The sequence below is a fragment of the Cherax quadricarinatus genome, chromosome 68, assembly GCF_038502225.1.
Source record: "Cherax quadricarinatus isolate ZL_2023a chromosome 68, ASM3850222v1, whole genome shotgun sequence".
NCBI lineage: Eukaryota > Metazoa > Arthropoda > Malacostraca > Decapoda > Parastacidae > Cherax > Cherax quadricarinatus.
In genome coordinates, this window is record NC_091359.1 from 10,273,845 (window position 1) to 10,295,692 (window position 21,848).

Below are 21,848 nucleotides of genomic sequence, written 5' to 3' on the forward strand. Positions count from 1 at the left end.
TCTACTTCTTTGGTATAATTATATAATATTTATGCCAAAAAAGTTTGACCCTACACATCAGATCCATCAGGACTCTAGTGGTGAACCTTCATCTAGGGTGAGGGACTATTACCTCATCTTCCACCCTACACATCAGATCCATTAGGAGTACAGTGGTGAACCTTCATCTAGGGTGAGGGACTAATTATTTCGTCATCCACTGTCTCCAGTTTCAACTAGCCTCTGCCGACATTTTACCACTAGCTGGTGATATGTCTTCAGAATAAGGATATCCAGGTATTACACACATGTCTTATTTATTAAAATATATATCTGTTTAAATAAGAGGTATAGAAATCAACCTTCAGTAATCAATATTAGGTGGTCAACCCTAGGTAAAGTTGACATTATGGTATGTCAGTCATACCATCTCTCATGGATGGCCTATGGAAATTGGGCTGTCTAAACAAGGCCTATTTTGTTTAACAGTAAACATTTTGTATTCCTCGCTGAGAAATATTACTCTACAAAGGCGGTAATTAACGTAGTATAAATGTGAAAGAATATGAGATTTTTAAATTTAGTGGTTCTTCTTCTTTTGGCAAATGACACTTATATCTACAGTCTATATTTAGTAAAATAGTGTATTACTAAAAATTTCAGCTTTCATTCTACATTTAAATTAAGACAATACTGACAAGAAGAAAATATAAAGTTTTTCTACTTACCCACTGTAAATGAGCCTTAGAGGAGTATCAACTAAAGGTTTCACAGACTTGATCCATACTGCTGCGACTCCTCCTGTGACACTCGTGACTACTTCATTATAGTCACTTATGTAATGTTTCAAGCTGTTCTTCTCACTATCCCAAACTGCTTGTAGAGTCTGTGTGTTAACTAGGACATCAAGAGCAGCTTGAGTCTCTCTTGCAATCCACTGCTTGAAGACAGACACTGTATAGGTAGCATCACGCTGCCAAGAATCCAAAATTTTATCTGCAGGTGAGGTCAAGCTGGCCCAGGAGCTGCTCTCGCTGTAGTCCAAAGATGGATCATATTCTACTATAAACTGAAGGATGTCTGACTCTAAAATCCTCAGACCAACTGCACTATCTTGGCTCCACTTTCCAAATCGTTTGTGGTCCAGAACTGCCCCAAGTTCTACTGGATTATGCAAGCCAATTCTCAGCCTTCCTTCTTCATAAGCTTCCTGATCATTTTGCCCAACTTCCAAATGTATGATCAACTCTGGCAAATGCTTGTTTATTGACGTACCAAATTTCCAAAATTCTCCCAACCTTAGGGAGCTTCCTTGTATTTTAACTTCAGCTAAATTATCTGAGAAATGAATGTTTCCATTGTAGCTGTAACCCCACTGTGCTTGAGAAGTTAAAACATTAGCTGCAAAATCATATCCGGCATCAGATTTATTTACAGCTGTTGAGATCTTTAACTCTTTCATTGCTTCCTTAGTAAGATTCCAGTATTTGAAAGTGTAATCACCTTTGTTAAATATGGATTCTATGACATGGGCATCCATGCTAAGTACAAGTCCCGTGAGAGGTTGTGAAATGTTAACCAATACATTGTGCTCTTTGCTATCTAAATTAGGTTGTATAGCAAGTGTCATCACAATATTCTTCTCAGGAGAATTTCCATCTCTTAGTTCTGCTTTCCCATACAATGGTGAATTTCGTAGCTGAGTAATGTTACCTTGGATAATGACATCCTTGATAGCAGGGTGGCTGAGAACTGTTGTTAAATAATGCTTCTTATGTCCAAACAAAGAATTGTCATTGTAATTGAGCTTTATGATGAAAGGTAACATTTCTGGGTCATACTCGTTCCACGTCAAGGATGATAACATTTCCAACGTCCTCGAGCTATATGTGGCATTTGCATCATAGCGTAGACTTCTGGTAGGCAGAAATATATTAATATGGCTTAGGTATATACTGTTGTAAAAACCTGGATCTCTCTGTAACAAAACTTTATAACCAAATTTTCTCCTGTTTAACTCAAATATTAAACTTTCATTCCAGTGAAAGGGGTTGACAGAGAAGGTTCCTTCAACGTGAAACTGATGTTCTTCAGCTTCACCGGAGAGTGAGAGATGCCGGCCACCGTCAAGTATTTCTTGATGCACATGAAAACTGTAAGCTTCCCAAGTGCCATCTTCTTTAAGTGTGATGCCAACTTTAATGTGGTAATCATTAAGTTGTTTGGTTGACTCCAAGTTTAGGATCAGGAAGCATGGATATCTTTTAGGAGTGGTGAGTGCAAAGACTTTATCAGAACCCCATGCAACATGTGTTTTGAAAAGTTCCTCTTGATCATTTTTAACTACTAAGTGTATCCTTTCATTTTCGTTGTACCGGCACTCTATCAAAAAGAAACTAACTCCCACAAGATCTTGAGGATAAAAGTCAGTATGCAATGATAATATGGAATCATCTTTTTTCAAAATTAGTAATACTTTTGTCTTTATTTTGTTTTCATTAATTCTTATTACAAATTCGAGATTCAATAGATCGTGTGAAAATCTGCCAAGATTTGTAACAGATAAAGTAATTCCAAGTTTGCCAACTCTTATTTCTAGCGCAGCATCATTAAAGTCTGCTATTAATCGAAGGGAAATAATTTCATAATCTTCAAAGGGCATGTATATGCTGAATTGCATATCACTGATAAAATTACCAAATTTCAAAATAATGCCTATCTTTCCAGTTGGGTATTCCAGCATTACACGGAAGATTTCGTCATTATTATAAAATGTAGGACTCACAAATGAAAATTTTTCGTATCCTTTAACCTGTGTTGTTATATAGATGGCAATGCTTCTACCCATAACAGAATCTGGTGGGGAGAAAATTTTCAAGCTATATCCCGGATTGTTCTGTCCACGGTAGAGCAATGTAAAAACTTCCCCATCTCTAATGTCAGGTGCTTTTGCTCTTAAATTAAACAACTGTAAAGTTTCTAAAGATGTTTTAAAGTGGCATATAATTTCAAAATTATCTAGAAGAGAGTATCTACTATGTAGATTGAAAGATGAGTAGACAGACTGGACTATAATATTGATATCTCCTTCTTCAGTACCCAGCCTAAATGAAAGTTCATTGACGTAACCATTAGTGTAAACATATATTCTTTGGTTATCCCTCCAGTTTTCATTAATCGTTATATATATTTCGAAATCTTCCAAAAAGTAGCTTTGCATCGCTACACCAGAACAACCTGATGTAGTCATGTTGTAACACTGAATCAAGGAAGTAACTCTTAACTCTGGAATAATACTGTCTACTGTCAGAGTTAAGGTCAAATCTTGATCAACCAATTTGCCTAGCACAGATATTTTAAAAATGGTTTCTTGGTTTTTTATTAAGGATGCGAGCAAGGTGGCATTCTGAAGCCCATCACTTGCTAGAACAGCCTTAACAAACATTTTATTTATTCCTGAATTTCCTATAAGTTGACCTTCAAACACAATGTTCAGTGGTTCAAAATCATGGTTGACTGTTCCTGTTATGACTATGTTTTCATATGGAAGCCATGCGGAATTGCACGTGATTTCTACACTGCGATCAGTGGTGTCAACATGAAGCTTTATAGAATGCTTTTGATCAAGAGAATTCAGTTTAACATTAGCAGTAATGTTATTAAGCCATCGAATGTTTGCTCTGAAGGCATGTGTGCCAACCCAATCTGATGTCACATGTACGTCACAGTTAGCTTGCCGAAGCTTCTTTATGTATTGGAATATTCCCTTCACATCAATTTCAATTGAGCCATAAGATATTCCAGAGTCCAGTGAAAATGAAAATTGTTGTTGAACCATAAAATGCATATAAAATGTACTCTTTTCTATATATGGTGAATTAAGTTCAGCTTCAACTCGGAAGTTCTCTAAGCTTAAATTTTCATCCCAAGTTAAAAGAAGTGTGTGTTTTATTGTTGGCTCTGGGTAGGAGAATAAGAAGCTAATGGATTCTTCTGTAAGTGTAGCCTGGGCATTAACAGCCCAGTCAAGGCATTCAAATGATAAACGTCGATTAGACGAGTGCTCGCTTGGAAAGACCGTTTCATAGTAAAACTTGCATATCTGCTCATTCCAGCTAGACAATACAAATTCTATATTACCTTCTTCCAAGAATATATTCAACAAGGAAAGTTTAAAGGTCACTTCATATGCAATAAAAGCAAAAGATGAGGATACCTGATCATTCACAGTGCTGGAACTCACATTAACCTTATACTGTGATAGATCTTGGTTCCTCAACTTTATAAACAAGGTTGATGAAGTCTCAACGAATGCTAAAAATTCACTATGATTAACAGTCAAGGTAAAGTTTAAGAATTCTAGCCATAGGCATAAGTTTTCAAACTTTGCATGCAATCTTCCTATTCCATTATTTGAATTTATATCATAATCAAGTTTAATTGTTAATGGAGAAGTTGCCCTGGGATAAATCAATGATGCTTCCATGTCCATTCTCATCCACATATTGGAGGCTTCCAGCGTCCATGTAAAATCTTCTAAACTTGGGATATCCACGGTAATCCGGCCACCTGTTATAGAGAAAATACCCTCTATAAAGCTTATCTTTCCATAAATGTTAAGCTTAATTTTGAATTCTTGGTCTCCTAACCCCAGATTGAGCTCAGCCTCTAATGATTTTAAAGCTTTAAAGGGAGTTATTATTTCCACTTTAGATTTAAATTCCTGGCCATGAATGACATACTCAACTTTGGCAAGGGCAATCTCTGCATTGTTCTCTTCATATCTACCTATAAGCTGAAACTGTACTGGAGAGTAAATGATTGTCATTTTTGCCTTTCTCATATTCCACTCTAGAGCTGAGGTATACATCAATTCTTCACTCTCTGTTCTCAATTCAGCCACAAATATAACTTTCTGGAAAGGCTCCCATGGAGAATTGAACTCTATTGCCATTTTCCAAAACTCTGCTTGGACATGTATTCTTACAGTATTGTTATTTTGCCAAGATAACTCTGCTTGAATATCAAACAAACCATTTTCCGAGCTTGAAGAGATGACAAAGGATATAGTTTCAAAGCCAGAAATAGGTGTCTGGGCAGTGAGAGTCAAGGAAAAAGGAGAAAGTTGATAGTCACACAATATTCTCCACTTATCATTATTATTCACCAGAGAAAACTCAATGTGAGACAAGGTGAACTTCAAGGAAGCTGCAAGCCGTTTAAGTTCTGAAAAAGGGGTGGTTAGCCCCCAGTGTATGTCTATCTCTCCATTCTTGTACTTATAGAATCCAGTAACAGTGATACGCTGAGACCATTCCACATAGACTGTAGCTGTCAAGTCAATATTTGCATTTTCATAGGCTAATTCACCATCACAGCCCATGTTGAGTTGTGGCAGGGATTTAAATGGGGTTGTTATCTCAATGTTTACCTTAGCACGGTTCCCGTTGCTCATGCCTGTTACAATGACCTTAATTGCATCTCCCCATTCAAAAGAAGCTGAGGCCAGTTCTGTCAAATTGTTCATTTTCCACTTTAAGAAGTCCGTTATATCATACTTGGCCTTTACAATAATTGGGGTGTGTGGACTGTCCAATGATTGTAAATATAGCTCTAAAGATGACAACTCTCCTTGTATGAGAAGTGAAGAATTCATGTTGTAGACTGTTTTCCCTATAGTTATGTTACCATCAACTTTATACCCATCATATTCAGAATAGGTAATGTGTACCATCAGTGGATTGATCTGTGGGATATTTAAGATAAGCTTAAATTGAATATCATTATTAAGTGGCAGATAATTTAAAGTCAGACTAAAGGTATGTTTTGTCCAAGAAAATTCAAGAATTACATGTGCAAAATTAATGTTGACACGTAATACTGTTGTTATGCCATACTTTACACTTAACTGGAAATGCTCAGCATGAGCACTAATGCTAACGTGGAGTGGCTCGTAACCAGTAATCTCACCAAAAAGTTTACCTTCATACACATCGATGCTTTTTCCGACTGTCATTTTGAGAGAGCCTTTTTTTTCAAGTGCATCCATAAATCCAGAGACTTCTAGTACAGTGTTGATTAAGGTAGACTCTATCTTGAACCTATGATGATTCACACCAAAGTCAGCAGATATATGCAGTTGGTTAGACTCTGTTAAAGTATACTGTGCTCTGAAATCTAATTTAGAAAATATGACAAATGGTGTTGCTATAAGGACCTCAATATGCTTAGAATTAATAATGTCCTTCAGGATTACCTTTAGTTCCCCAGCATGTTTTCCATAAGTCAGGCTTGACTCAAGGTGCAAGGGGCTCTCAACGAAAGACCAGTTCAGAGCGGCTGTTACAGGCAAAATATATGGGGATGTTAATGATAACATTGTTGATCCCACTGTTCCATTGGGCCATAATTCAAAGTGTGTTTGTAGGGATGTTTCTTCAACAGCTGCATCCAAACTAATATCATAGGAATCCTTCAATTTATAGTTGAAGTTAGTGCTGAATACTGACAGTCCTTGTACCGGAATGTTGCCAGTTAATGATACTGTACCTACTTTACGCTTTAATTTTGAATTTAACTTAATCTGGAAGTTATCAAGACCATATTGGTAAGAAGCTTCAACAATGAAGGCACTTAAGTCATATTCTGCTTGTAGATGATGAGTCAAGGTGTAAGGGGACTTAAACAGCATATTAATTGCCATTTTTTCCCATGCTTTTCTAGCACCATTGGGCTGGATATCAACTGTAGAACTAAATGTTATAGTTCCCTGTTGCTCTACATTTACATTAATCTGTATAACAGAAATCTCACTTCTGAGTCTGATGTCCCAAGATCCATCTACTGCTTCATAGCCAGGAATATTTGTTTTAAGAATGAAGCTTCCAGTCAAAACTGGAAATGTACTTCTTAAAAATTCCAAAATAACATTTGCTTTCCAGGATTCAAATTGCCCATCTATATTTAGAGATGAGTCAAATTTATAACTGAGCATATAAGTGGTATTTTCCAAAGATGGGTTTGAATTTGGTAAAATAAGACTGACACTGGCATGCCTGAAATTGCCACCTGTCAAGACATGGCCAATAAAATTAAAATCTGCTTGACGATGCTCAATTCGGAATTCGCCATCTTGGGAGAGTGCTAGAGGAATGTCTGCATCAAAGAAATATTTACCCAAATACAAAAGTGTTAGATCAATATTCAGACTGAAGATAACGTTTGTGTCTTGATGCTGCCATGCGCCATCTATTCCTAGGCTTCCTTGAGAGGTGCCCAGCTGTAATGCTGCACTCTGGTCATCTACGTTGTACATTAATGAGACAGAGACATTACTAAATATGTCTTCAGGGGATAACAACATCATTTCTGTCTTTTGATTTCTCCAGGACACTTGGTGAATGTGGTTAATATCAATCCCGTACAAACTTCCAAATAATATCATACGAATGTGAGCTTCATAGGGACTTTCTAGAGTCTCTGACTTGGAGTAACCATATGAAATTTCAAAATGATCAAAATCCTTGAATGGTGTTAGAAAATTAACGTTGATCTTAGTCATATTATTTTCGCTGTAAGAGGAACCATGAATCTGGAATTCAGTGTCATCTTGTAAACTTATAACCTTGAAAGTATGGTTATCACCTAAATATTCATGATCAAATTTAAAATGGTACTCACGGAATGAGTGGAGATTTGAGATCAGATCAGCTGTTACAGAGTATGAATGTGCTGATTTCTGGAGTATAATTTTTCCCTCAGCATCACCCACTGTTGTTAATAACTTTAAGGTACCTACTTCTATTTTCGACGAATTACCAGCTTCATTGTTATGGCTCCAGCGTACCTCTCCTGTGATATTTAATGGTGATAACCCAAACAGCGAGTGATAGTAAGTGAAATCTATCGTAATATTCTCAAGATAAAAATCATATTCAGCTTGAAATGAAATTAATTTATGTTTATTTATTTTAATGTCTATTTCAGCATTCTTCTTCGTCACAGAATGTCTGTACAAAAAGTGGGTTATATTAGAATGCAGGTCATATGCTCGTATGAGAAAAAACTCATCCCCGTAGGACTGTGATAAGAGCAAACCAAATGAGTGTTGTGGATAAAATTGTCCTTCTATTTTGGCAACACTCATGCTGTCGGAATTATTCCAGGATATATCATACCTATAGATCAAGCCATAATCGTGGACATAGCAATAACTTATTACATCAAAGGAATCCGCTAATAGATAATTGGCACTCCTTCCAAGATCATGGCTGAAACTTAACTCAAATATTGTTTGTCCTGTGCAGTCTTTTGTGATGATCAAGTGTATTGAGGAATTATGTAGTGACTTATCAAGTGAACCATCAAAATCCAAACAAAATTTTGGTGCTTGCACCGCTAATTGCACTCCCCAAACATCTTGTGTGTTAATATTCAAAGATATATCCATTTTTTCAAGCTCTGTATAAGGAATGTAAAGCTGAAGATGTGTCTCAGGCAAAGTTGCTTTCAAGTCAGCCTTTAACCATTCTTTCTCATCATTTAGATCAACCACTACATCAGATTCATACTTATCTGGCTCGAAGGAAAAGTTTATGCTAGTATCACTTTTTATGGGAAAATAAATGTTATTATCAACTTTAACTATTATTTTGCCAGCATTTTTTGATTCTTGAGAAATGTATCTTAAACTTCCAGTAAAATTCTCCTCATTAACTCGAAGCTTCGCATTTGCTGCTAGACCTTTTTTTTGCTGTAATATTATCTGCCCTATTATTTTTCTGATGGCATCAAAATCTGAATTCATATTAACACTAACTTGCTTCTTTCGTTTCCTTATATTCCAGTTGACATTGCCGTTCAGAACTTCAAATTTAGATCCATTTTCACTTAAAATTTGGATATCTAAAGTAAATGTATTACTGGTGACCACGAGTTGAAATTCGTACTTCTTTGAGTTACCTGGGATAGTGTAACCCTTAAGAATATTTTCTTTTTTATTATAATATATGAATGAAGACCACATAGGGTTATTAAGCCCCATATGAAGAGAGAGTCTTCCCTGGTAGATAATGTCATCTGTTATGGTGATGGATAAACTAATATCTTTTTGATCTATGAGTTTATCTTCATGAGTCAATTCATATATGTTTTGATATTCTAAATTAAAATCTTGAGCTAAATCAACTGAGCCATTTAGTATTGCTTTGTAATGCCATTTGTTTAAATGTAATAGTCCACGTATGTGGGCACCAACATTTGAGGAGTTGGAAATCACGCCTGAATCTAATTCAGCCCAATACTTTTCAAACCCTTTAAAATCAGAATCCAGTTTGAAAATGCCACTGAACGCATAATCTTTTATATTTGATAAGTCAGCTTTCATCCTCAACTGTGCATTTCGGACAGTGCCATCTGTTGTTAGTAAGACACTAAGAGAGAACAAGACATCAAATTTAGGATAGAGTGATGCAAACTGATTTGCCAAGACAAATACGTTTACCCCATCCTTCATCAGTTTAAAATGTAGATCTGGGAAACTGCTGCTTCCCACTTCATATTTCATTTCTACTTCATAATTTACATTTGAAGAAGATATAATCTTGAAAATCAACCCATCAAATATAGATGATGTTAGAGAGAATATATAATCATTCCATTTGGTTTCAAAGTCTCCACTGAAGTGTGAATCAAAACTCACTTTAGTACTTACATCAATTTGAGAGCTTGGGCAATGGAGTGTAACACTCAAGTCCAATTGTTCAAAATCTTGTTTCAACATTTCTTTGTTATACATTAAATTACTTGATCCTCTGAAGTAGAATTCATTATCTGGTGAAGGGAACTTGGCTCCATAAGTAATCTCTAGCAGAAATTGATTTTCATCTTCCAAATTGTGCTTCCATTTTATCTGAAACTGCTCAAAGAAAGAGGAGTTGACCTCTAATGCAAAGTCTGATTGGTTCCAGTGAGTGGGGCCATTCTTCTGTAATTTCACCTTTATGACAAAATCGCCATCATACAACGTTTCAGTATCAATATTTATCCCTGAATCCATATATTGTATTACAAAGTCAGTCTTGATATTTTTAGTCCAAGGAGATATGAAGTTAAACTTACAGGTAAGAGTACTGAAATGATCAACAATAAAATAAAGTTCAGTCTTGATAATATCATGATTTGGAAGTGTTGCCTCTAATATGCTTATCGATTTCCCAGGGTTGCTCAAATCTAATTTGTGATTCACTTCAAAATTCTGATCATCCCAAGATCCAAGGAGCTCGGTACGGAAAACATCTGTTTCTTTAGCGTGAGATAGAGATAAGTCGAATTTGTGATCAAATAAATTAACAACAGAAAGCTGCCCATTTGCTATTGCTGGAATTAGATGTTCGTCCCATTTGGTGTCAATATCGAAAGTAAATTTTAGACTGTTGGCAGAACCCTGAAAGTATTCATCCAAACTGTTGCTAGTCATATTGTGAATGAGATCCACTGTAACGTCAAGCTGCTCATGTGAAAAATAGAACTGGGCCTTAATGTCATTGAGATCTGCATAGGAAGACCTAAATTCAGCTGTTAGTGAGTTTACTGGATGCAAGAATGACCAAAATTCTAAGGTCAAATTGAAGCTGTTTCCATTGTAAGTATTTGTCACATTCATGTTCACAGGTTGAGTCCAAGGAGTCTCTAATTCGAGACTCACGAGGCGCTTATGCGTAGTTAACTCCTCTGCATTCTTTGTAGTAAATATAAATGATAAATTTTCTTGCATCTGTGCCTGAATTTGAAAGTTCCAATGAGTTTCTGAACTATTCAACACTCCATGCAGCTGCACAGGTGTCATCAGCATGGGACACTGGAAATCTAACTTGATATATACAGAATCCTGATTGCCAGAGTGACTGAAACTGCTGACAGCATGAACTGCCCATGGGCTATGAGTTTGTGTCAGACGTAAGCTTGCCCCTGTCAGGTACTGCTCTCCGTCATATGTGTGATACAAGTGGAAGTGAGAGTCACAAGTACCGCCATCTTCATATAGCAATTTTACCTCCATGTTAGCTGGACCATTAAGTTGGACTTCACCACGAACCTGTCAGAAAAGTAATATATTATAGAGCAGTATGTATTTATTAATGTATGTATGCCCCCTGGGGGCTTGCTCTTTGCTCCTCATAATAATAACATTATTATTATTATTATTATTTTTTTATTATCACACCGGCCGATTCCCACCAAGGCAGGGTGGCCCGAAAAAGAAAAACTTTCACCATCATTCACTCCATCACTGTCTTGCCAGAAGGGTGCTTTACATTACAGTTTTTAAACTGCAACATTAACCCCCCTCCTTCAGAGTGCAGGCACTGTACTTCCCATCTCCAGGACTCAAGTCCGGCCTGCCGGTTTCCCTGAATCCCTTCATAAATGTTACTTTGCTCACACTCCAACAGCACGTCAAGTATTAAAAACCATTTGTCTCCATTCACTCCTATCAAACACGCTCACGCATGCCTGCTGGAAGTCCAAGCCCCTCGCACACAAAACCTCCTTTACCCCCTCCCTCCAACCCTTCCTAGGCCGACCCCTACCCCGCCTTCCTTCCACTACAGACTGATACACTCTTGAAGTCATTCTGTTTCGCTCCATTCTCTCTACATGTCCGAACCACCTCAACAACCCTTCCTCAGCCCTCTGGACAACAGTTTTGGTAATCCCGCACCTCCTCCTAACTTCCAAACTACGAATTCTCTGCATTATATTCACACCACACATTGCCCTCAGACATGACATCTCCACTGCCTCCAGCCTTCTCCTCGCTGCAACATTCATCACCCACGCTTCACACCCATATAAGAGCGTTGGTAGAACTATACTCTCATACATTCCCCTCTTTGCCTCCAAGGACAAAGTTCTTTGTCTCCACAGACTCCTAAGTGCACCACTCACTCTTTTTCCCTCATCAATTCTATGATTCACCTCATCTTTCATAGACCCATCCGCTGACACGTCCACTCCCAAATATCTGAATACGTTCACCTCCTCCATACTCTCTCCCTCCAATCTGATATTCAATCTTTCATCACCTAATCTTTTTGTTATCCTCATAACCTTACTCTTTCCTGTATTCACCTTTAATTTTCTTCTTTTGCACACCCTACCAAATTCATCCACCAATCTCTGCAACTTCTCTTCAGAATCTCCCAAGAGCACAGTGTCATCAGCAAAGAGCAGCTGTGACAACTCCCACTTTGTGTGTGATTCTTTATTCTAAGCTAGTTTGGGAGATGTTCAAAAATTTTGCTAAGGTTCTCAATAACTATTTTAAGTAGCATTTTATGTCTACTGCTAGAATTCATTTTTATAAGCATTATACTTCAATGTTTCTCCAGCTGGATTTGATAAAGAAATTAAGCTTCATACAAAACTGTTAGAAAATCAAGAAAATGTTGAATTACAAATGTTTAAAATTAATGGGATGAAAAATTTGTGATGTTATATGGAAGACAAGAAGGCAGTGCCTTGGTGAAGGTAATAAGTGAGGGGTGACTGCTAAATACGGGCCACTGCAGGAAGATGTAACACTGAAGGACACCGTGATGAAACGGAGGTAAATTTTGTTCATTATCTTTTGAATTTAGTGCAGAATACTGAATAAAAAAAGTACGTACATGCATAACAATAAAAGTGTAATAAACATTCGTCAGTGCCAAGTAATAAAGCACATGGAGACAGATACAAGAGAGGTCTGTGTATTTCGATGCCCAAATGGAAATATACAGAAAAGGACTCCATATGGCATTGAAATATACAGAGTAACTTTGTCTTCCATGTTTATGTCTGCAAGTGGGCCATTACTTAGTGCAAAAGTACTATTAAGCATTTAAATACATCAAACAGCTGAAAACAAATGAGATACTACACCTTCAATTCCTCCCAACTGAGCTCGACAAAATCAGCCGAGGAGTGATCTGTGTGCTTCTCAAAAGCAAATGTTAGATTGCTGAGGTGAGCAAAAGGTGTTGTGAGCGATAAGACCAAGCCGTGTGTATCATCCATGAACCAGCCATCACGGTGTAGCACCACAACATGACCCTCAATCCTCTTGCCCTTATGTATATGGGAAACCTTAACAAAAAAGAAAAAAAAAAAGACGGATGAAAGGATAATGCCAATTGTTAAGTAAGACACATGTGTAAAACTAGGTGTTTTTATTGACAAATATTTTGCCCACCCTGCATGATGCATCAGTTAACTTGTTAACCTTCCAAACGTTGATCTATGTTTCCATTGCTAGTGCTCCAAATATCAGGCCCTGATCCACCACAAGGCCTGGTCATGGACCAAGACTCTGGGTCACTGACCACCAAAACACCCTCCAGGTGTAAGTAATACTAACCTTTATGTCTCGTGTTATGCCATTATAGGAGTGCGAGAGATTTAACTCGGAGGTGAAAGCCTGACCCGATGGTAATGTTATGATTATATTTGCTGAACATTGAAGGTGTTCTGGGTCAGTCAGGCTGTACTGACCATTAACTTGAACGAGGCTCTCTAAAAGATGCATACTCCCACTGAATGTCTTGTTCCTAAGATAGGTAAATAATGAAAAATTTTTAGTCAAAGGAATTGTGCATCATTTTACATAAAAAAACTAATTTCATTCATAAATTTTGGTTATAAATAATGAAATCTACTATGCAAGAAGAGGCACATTACAATTCTCAGTTGAAACAGCAAACAAAAACAAAATATGTTATTTTCACAAAACTTAAAATAACCCAACTACTGGTGGTTGGATTTTACCGATAACCTATATTAATTGTGGTACTGACACACCTCAAAAGGAAAGAGGGGCTGTAGCCAGGATTTGAATCTGGGAGCTTAATCCAAGACTTCAGTCTAAGGGCTTAAAAAATCATAAGATGCTGTAAAAATCAAATCAATAGTTTAAACCATTGCAATTTCATGGTCATTGGTCAAAATAATAATTTAAACCATCACAATAGCATGGTCAGTGGTCAATATAATACAGTGGACCCCCGCATAGCAAACGCCTTGCATAGCGAACAATCCGCATAGCGGACGCTTTGTTCGCTAAAATTTTGCCCCGCATAGTGGACAAAAACCCGCTCAGCGGCCTTCGTCCGAGACGCGTCCAATGTGCGCCCTCAGCCAGCCTCACATGTGCCGCCCGTGCCATTGTTTACCAGCCAGCCTCCGCGGTAACATTCAAGCATACACTCGGAATATTTCGTATTATTACAGTGTTTTCGGTGCTGTTTCTGGAAAATAAGTGACCATGGGCCCCAAGAAAGCTTCTAGTGCCAACCCTACACCTCAAAGGGTAAGAATACCCATTGAAATGAAGAAAGAGATCATTGATAAGTATGAAAGTGGAGTACGTATCACCGACCTGGTCAGGTTGTACAAGAAACCAAAATCAACCATCTCTTCTATTGTGGGCAAGAAAACGGCAATCAAGGAAGCTGTTCTTGCCAAAGGTTTAACTGTGTTTTCGAAACAAAGATCGCAAGTGATGGAAGATGTTGAGAGACTCTTATTGGTGTGGATAAATGAAAAACAGCTAGCAGGAGATAGCGTCTCTCAAGCGATCATATGTGAAAAGGCTAGGAAGTTGCATGACGATTTAATTAAAAAAATGCCTGCAACTAGTGATGATGTGAGTGAATTTAAGGCCAGCAAAGGTTGGTTTGAGAGATTTAAGAAGCGTAGTGGCATCCATAGTGTGATACGGCATGGTGAGGCTGCCAGTTCGGACCACAAAGCGGCTGAAAAATATGTGCATGAATTCAAGGAGTACATAGAAACTGAAGGACTGGAACCTGAACAAGTGTTTAATTGTGATGAAACAGGCCTGTTCTGGAAGAAAATGCCAAGCAGGACCTACATTACTCAGGAGGAAAAGGCACTCCCAGGACATAAGCCTATGAAAGACAGGCTTACTTTGTTGATGTGTGCCAATGCTAGTGGTGATTGCAAAGTTAAGCCTTTATTAGTGTATCACTCTGAAACTCCCAGAGCGTTCAGGCAAAAGAATGTCCTCAAGGATAATTTGTGTGTGCTGTGGAGGGCAAACAGTAAGGCATGGGTCACTAGGGAATTTTTCTATAACTGGTTACACCATGCATTTGCCCCCAATGTGAAAGATTACCTAACTGAAAAGAAATTAGACCTTAAGTGCCTCCTGGTGTTAGACAATGCCCCTGGTCATCCTACAGACGTGGCAGAGCGACTTTATGGGGACATGAGCTTCATTAAGGTGAAGTTTTTGCCTCCTAATACCACTCCTCTCCTGCAGCCCATGGACCAGCAGGTCATTTCCAACTTCAAGAAACTGTACACAAAAGCTCTGTTTCAAAAGTGCTTTGAAGTGACCACAGACACTCGATTGACTCTAAAAGAGTTTTGGAAGGATCACTTTAATATCCTCAATTGTGTAAACCTTATAGGTAAGGCTTGGGAGGGAGTGACTAAGAGAACCTTGAACTCTGCTTGGAAGAAACTGTGGCCAGAATGTGTAGACAAAAGGGATTTTGAAGGGTTTGAGGCTAACCCTGAGAGGAGTAGTATACCAGTTGAGGAATCAATTGTGGAATTGGGGAAGTCCTTGGGGTTGGAGGTTAGTGGGGAGGATGTGGAAGAGTTGGTGGAGGAGGACAATGAAGAACTAACCACTGATGAGCTGATAGATCAACTTCAAGAGCAAGAGGCCAGACCTGGGGAAACTGGTTCAAAGGAGGGGAGAGAGAAATTGAAGGAATTGCCTACTTCAAAGATTAAGGAAATGTGTGCAAAATGGCTTGAAGTGCAAACCTTTTTTGATGAAAATCACCCTCACACAGCTATTGCAAGCCGTGCTGGTGACTGTTACAATGACACTGTTGTGAACCACTTTAGACAAATCATAAAGGAACGAGAGGTACAGGCCACTATGGACAGATATGTTGTGCGAAAGAAGTCCAGTGACTCTGAAGCTGGTCCTAGTGGCATTAAAAGAAGAAGGGAAGTAACCCCAGAAAAGGACTTGCTACCTCAAGTCCTAATGGAAGGGGATTCCCCTTCTAAACACTAACACTCTCTCTCCCCTCCTCCCATCCCATCAATCATCACCAGATCTTCAATAAAAGTAAGTGTCATGTAATTGTGCATGCCTTTTTCAGTTTGTGTGTACTAAAATTAACATTTTTTTGTGGTAAAAAAAATTTTTTTTCATACTTTTGGGTGTCTTGCACGGATTAATTTTATTTCCATTATTTCTTATGGGGAAAATTAATTCGCATAGCGAACATTTCGCATAACGGCCAGCCCTCTTGCACGGATTAAGTTCGCTATGCGGGGGTCCACTGTACAGTGAAAGTGAGCCAGTATTTGAAAAAAGAAAAAGAATTTACATCAGGGGGTTTAGGCTTCCCTCCCTTCATCCCATCCCAGTGGCTGCACCTTGAAGTTCATGGACTGGAGTAAGATAAGAACATAAGAAAGGAGGAACACTGCAGTAGGCCTGTTGGCCCATACTAGGCAGATCCTTCACAAATTCAACCCACTAACAGAATATGCAGCTAACCCTGCAAAGTAATGATATAATGATGGACTGCACCTTTATTCAGGTGCATGGATTGGAGTAAGGTGCAGCTAGCCCTGCACAATAATGATATAATGATGGAAACAGACGAAAGCATCTCATGGAAGCCACCATAAAGATCTTAAAAGCAATTGAAGAAAATCAGGGAGCCTTCAACCATTGCAAAGTCACAAGTACATTCCATTATAAAACACTGGAATGCTAATTATGCAGATTACTCACCTCTTATAACCTCACTGTGCCTGACACAATGTAAAATACTATAGGTTCTCCTTGCATAAGTAAAAGTTTGCATACGAATTTGTCTGTTAACCTTCAAGGAGATGAACGAGACACTAGTGCAACACTTGAGTTATCTTTATTTATGAAGAATTTTGCCAGCCATTGGGTATATCAAATAATACAGAAAAAAAAAACAGTGGAAGATGCTAAGAGGGAATTTGAGGTAATCAGTTCCTCAGCTTAGAGATGAGGGGCTGATTTTTTTTTTCCTGCATTGGATCAATAAAGCTGCTGGTTGGCAAAACATTTCCACACTGAAGATACCCAGGTACTGCACAAGTGTTTTGTTCATCTGCTTGTCATTTTTTTACACCATTTAAATAATCAAACCTTCAAGAAGAGAAGATTATTGTGTATGTCACCCTGGCACTGAAGAAGACCTCAGTGTGATGCTGAAATATACCTCACTCCTACATTCCACTTTATTTTCCATCTGTGGGCTTGTTTGTTATGATATATATTCCAGATATATATTATGCCTGTAAGAAATAATTCCTGAAGATGGGTCAAATTACATGGGAATGGAGCAGCTGGAGTGTTTCACAAGGGGCAGGAGTGTGTCACAAGGGGCTGGAATGAGTTGTAAGGAGCTGGAATGAGTTACAAGGAAGGGGCTGGTATAATTTACAAGAAGTTGGAGTAAATTACAATAGAGTAAGTTATAAGGGGCTAGAGTGAGTTACAAGAGATTGGAAAAAGTTACAAGGAAGGCTGGAATGTGGGTTATGGATACTCACATATTAATAGTAGTAGTGAGGTGAAAGAGTTGATCCTGTCTCAGACTCACTAGAGCTTGGTATGTTTCGCTTTTGTCTTGTTTTCCCACAGACACCTGGAAAGAATTAAACATGTCTTAAATTGGTTGCACTAGTACTTTAATATTATTATTAACAGTAGTAGTAGTAGTAGTAGCAGTAGTCATAATAGCAGTAAAAGTAGTATAGTGGAACCTCTGCTTATGAATGTCCCACCATGTGAGTTTTTCAGGATACGAGCTTTTGCTCGGTCAATTTTTTGTTCCTGAATACGAGCCAAAATTTATGTGAATTGTATCTGTGCTAAAGTTCTCTAAATTAAGCTTGAATACCTTCCATCCCCTCCCCCCCCACAGGCGCTGTATAATCCTACGGGTTTAGCACTTCCCCATTATAATAATAATAATAATAATAATAATAATAATAATAATAATAATAATAATAATAATAATAATGGATCAAAGTAGAATGACATGGAGAGCACATAAATATGTAGGGGAAGGAAGGTGGGGCAGGGGTCGTCCTCGAAAAGGTTGGAGGGAGAAGGTAAAGGAGGTTTTGTGGGTGAGGGGCTTGGACTTCCAGCAAGCGTGCATGAGCATGTTAGATAGGAGTGAATGGAGACGAATGGTTTTTGGGACCTGACAAGCTGTTGGAGTGTAAGCAGGGTAATATTTAGTTAAGGGGTTCAGGGAAACCGGTTATATTTATATAGCCGGACTTGAGTACTGGAAATGGGAAGTACAATGCCTGCACTTTAACCCTTTGACTGTTTTGGTCGTATATATACGTCTTACGTGCCACTGTTTCGGACGTATTTATACGCGTAAATTCTAGCGGCTTCAAATCAAGCAGGAGAAAACTGGTAGACCCACATGTGAGAGAATGGGTCTGTGTAGTCAGTGTGCACCACATAAAAAAAATCCTGCAGCATGCAGTGTATAATGAGAAAAAAAACCGACCGTTTTTTTGGATTAAAATGCTGACTTTGAGGTGTATTTTCGTATAGTATTTATCATTGTATTCTTGTTTTCATGGTTTCACGTGATAAAATGGAAAACATTACAGAAATAGAGATGATTTTGATTAGTTTCACGATGAAAATGACCTTGAAATTGAGCTCAAAGTAGCAGAAATGTTAGATTTTTACCATAATAATATAATAATAATACGAATAATAATAATACTACAATATCTCCATGGGGAAGTGGAACAGAATTCTTCCTCCGTAAGCCGTGTGTGTCGTAAGAGGCGTCTAAAATGCTGGGAGCAAGGGGCTAGTAACCCTTTATCCTGTATACATTACTAAAGTTGAAATGAGAAATTTTTGCTTTTCTTTTTTGTGCCACCCTGCTTCGGTGAGATACAGCTGGTTTGTTGAAGGAAGAAGAATACAGTGGAACCTTGACTTACGAGTTTAATCTGTTCTGTGACCTAGTTCGTAACTCAATTTGCTCGTATATCGAATCAATTTTCCTCATTTAAATTAATTGAAATGCCATTAATCCGTCCCAGCAGCAGGACAAAATATTTCAATATAACAAATCTACAGCTTATTTATCTATCACAATTCATCTAATATGACATAATAAACAACATAATTAACAGAGAAACATGATATATACTCTAGAATGAATAAAATAGGCCATAATATGACGAGTAATGATATAATTTGTTTTGTTTGATTGCTGAACTTAACGATACAATTTGCTTTAATTCCATGGAAATCATCCTCTTTTTCTTCTCAGCACTGTCCTTTGCACTTATTTTCTTAGGAACCATGGTTAGAAAAATGAAATTTGGCCAAATGGCTGTAAAAAAAATGCAAGCAAGCACAAGAGAAATGTTCCAACGGCAATGTAAACACGTAGACTCCTTACTGAATGTTTTGTTATCGGCTGCGCCAACTAGTGGCAGCATTCTGAGTTATTATTACGTATTACATGTGTATTATTATTATTATTATTATGTATTATTATTATTATAATTATTATTAACCCTTTGAGGGTCCATGCCATAGATCTACGGCTATACGCTGAGGGTCCAAACCGTAGATCTATGCCAAAATTCTAGCAGCATCAAATTTAGCGTGAGAAGGCTGGTAGGCCTACATGTGAGAGAATGGGTCTGCATGGTGTGTGTGCACCGTGAAGAAAAATCTAGGCGCCCGCATAGCATTGTGAGAACGCCGGCTCAGTTACCTTGGTTCACCATGCCTCGTCGCAAGGCAGCTCTCACTCCAAGGCGAATAGGGAGTCTCCTCTTCCTATCTGATAGTTCTGACTCTGATGGAAGTGGAAATGAAGATAAATTCTGTGGCGGTGATCAGTTAGTGACCGAAAGGAATGACCAGGATATCGATAATAGTGCAGAAAATCCTTCTACCTCTGGTGTGGGCACGTCTCAGTCACGTTCAGTTGTACCTCGTCGCAAGAGAAAACTAATATTTTCATGTGGCCAGGTCTCTGACTTCAGTAATGATGATGATAGTGACGTGGATTGTGATTTTATTGCTCTTGACGATCATTCGAGTAGTGATAGTGAGGAATCATATTCACCAGTGAAGCATCGGTATATACGCTGCCGCATGTGCTCGGGTAGTGTTCCCTATGCAGTGCCCAGGGGACGGAGTGTCTTATTAATTAACACATTTTCTTTTTTAACACAAAGGCCATCTCCCACCAAGTCATAAAAAGGCTTACAAATTTTAAGGATGACCCAAAATAAGAAGAAACGTAAAGTTTTTTTTTTTTCACATTTAGTTATTTATACAGAAGAAAGGGTTGCTAACCCCTTGCTCCTGACATTTTAGTCACCTCTTATGACATGCATGGCTTATGGAGGAAGGATTCTTCTCCGTCTTTCCCATGGAGAATTAATATGTTAGTCAGTACGTATATAATACAATGATATACACAGTAAGACAGTACTCTACTCACCTTGAAATCAGGTTCATTATCATCTGTGCTGGTGTCAAGCACTACCTCAAACAATGGGTTAGGAGAGCTCTATAAACAAAAGAATATTAATTAATTTTTAAAAAGATATGCCAGAATTTATAACACCAACAAAGATGTTAAATGTGTATTTAAAATGTATCCATGTGTATGATTGTACATCAGTGGTATACAATACTGATAAAATGATGAATTAGACACGTGCAACCTTAGGGTATCTTTATTTGTATCTTTAATTACAAGTATTTTATTATTTTTTATTATCACACTGGCCAATTCCCACCAAGGCAGGGTGGCCCGAAAAAGAAAAACTTTCACCATCATTCACTCCATCACTGTCTTGCCAGAAGGGTGCTTTACACTACAGTTTTTAAACTGCAACATTAACACCCCTCCTTCAGAGTGCAGGCACTGTACTTCCCATCTCCAGGACTCAAGTCTGGCCTGCCGGTTTCCCTGAACCCCTTCATAAATGTTACTTTGCTCACACTCCAACAGCACGTCAAGTATTAAAAACCATTTGTCTCCATTCACTCCTATCAAACACGCTCGCGCATGCCTGCTGGAAGTCCAAGCCCCTCGCACACAAAACCTCCTTTACCCCCTCCCTCCAACCTTTCCTAGGCCGATCCCTACCCCGCCTTCCTTCCACTACAGACTGATACACTCTTGAAGTCATTCTGTTTTGCTCCATTCTCACATGCCCGAACCACCTCAACAACCCTTCCTCAGCCCTCTAGACAACAGTTTTGGTAATCCCACACCTCCTCCTAACTTCCAAACTACGAATTCTCTGCATTATGTTCACACCACACATTGCCCTCAGACATGACATCTCCACTGCCTTCAGCCTTCTCCTCGCTGCAACATTCATCACCCATGCTTCACACCCATATAAGAGCGTTGGTAAAACTATACTCTCATACATTCCCCTCTTTGCCTCCAAGGACAAAGTTCTTTGTCTCCACAGACTCCTAAGTGCACCACTCACCCTTTTCCCCTCATCAATTCTATGATTCACCTCATCTTTCATAGACCCATCCGCTGACACGTCCACTCCCAAATATCTGAATACATTCACCTCCTCCATACTCTCTCCCTCCAATCTGATATCCAATCTTTCATCACCTAATCTTTTTGTTATCCTCATAACCTTACTCTTTCCTGTATTCACTTTTAATTTTCTTCTTTTGCATACCCTACCAAATTCATCCACCAATCTCTGCAACTTCTCTTCAGAATCTTCCAAGAGCACAGTGTCATCAGCAA

At 38.3% G+C, this 21,848-nt stretch overlaps 1 protein-coding gene across 2 annotated transcripts in view; it reads right to left on the reverse strand.

Moving 5' to 3' along the window:
• The window catches only part of LOC128697761 (uncharacterized), a 201,383-nt gene that overhangs the window by 81,479 nt on the left and 98,056 nt on the right, over window positions 1-21,848 (reverse strand). For both annotated transcript variants that reach the window (XM_070099669.1, XM_070099668.1), the window contains exons 25-29: window positions 20,562-20,630; window positions 17,605-17,699; window positions 13,379-13,568; window positions 12,904-13,107; window positions 708-11,074 (exon numbers count right to left, since the gene is read on the reverse strand). In XM_070099669.1, the coding sequence (XP_069955770.1) occupies window positions 708-11,074; window positions 12,904-13,107; window positions 13,379-13,568; window positions 17,605-17,699; window positions 20,562-20,630 (10,925 nt within the window). The remainder of the gene's footprint in view (window positions 1-707; window positions 11,075-12,903; window positions 13,108-13,378; window positions 13,569-17,604; window positions 17,700-20,561; window positions 20,631-21,848) is intronic.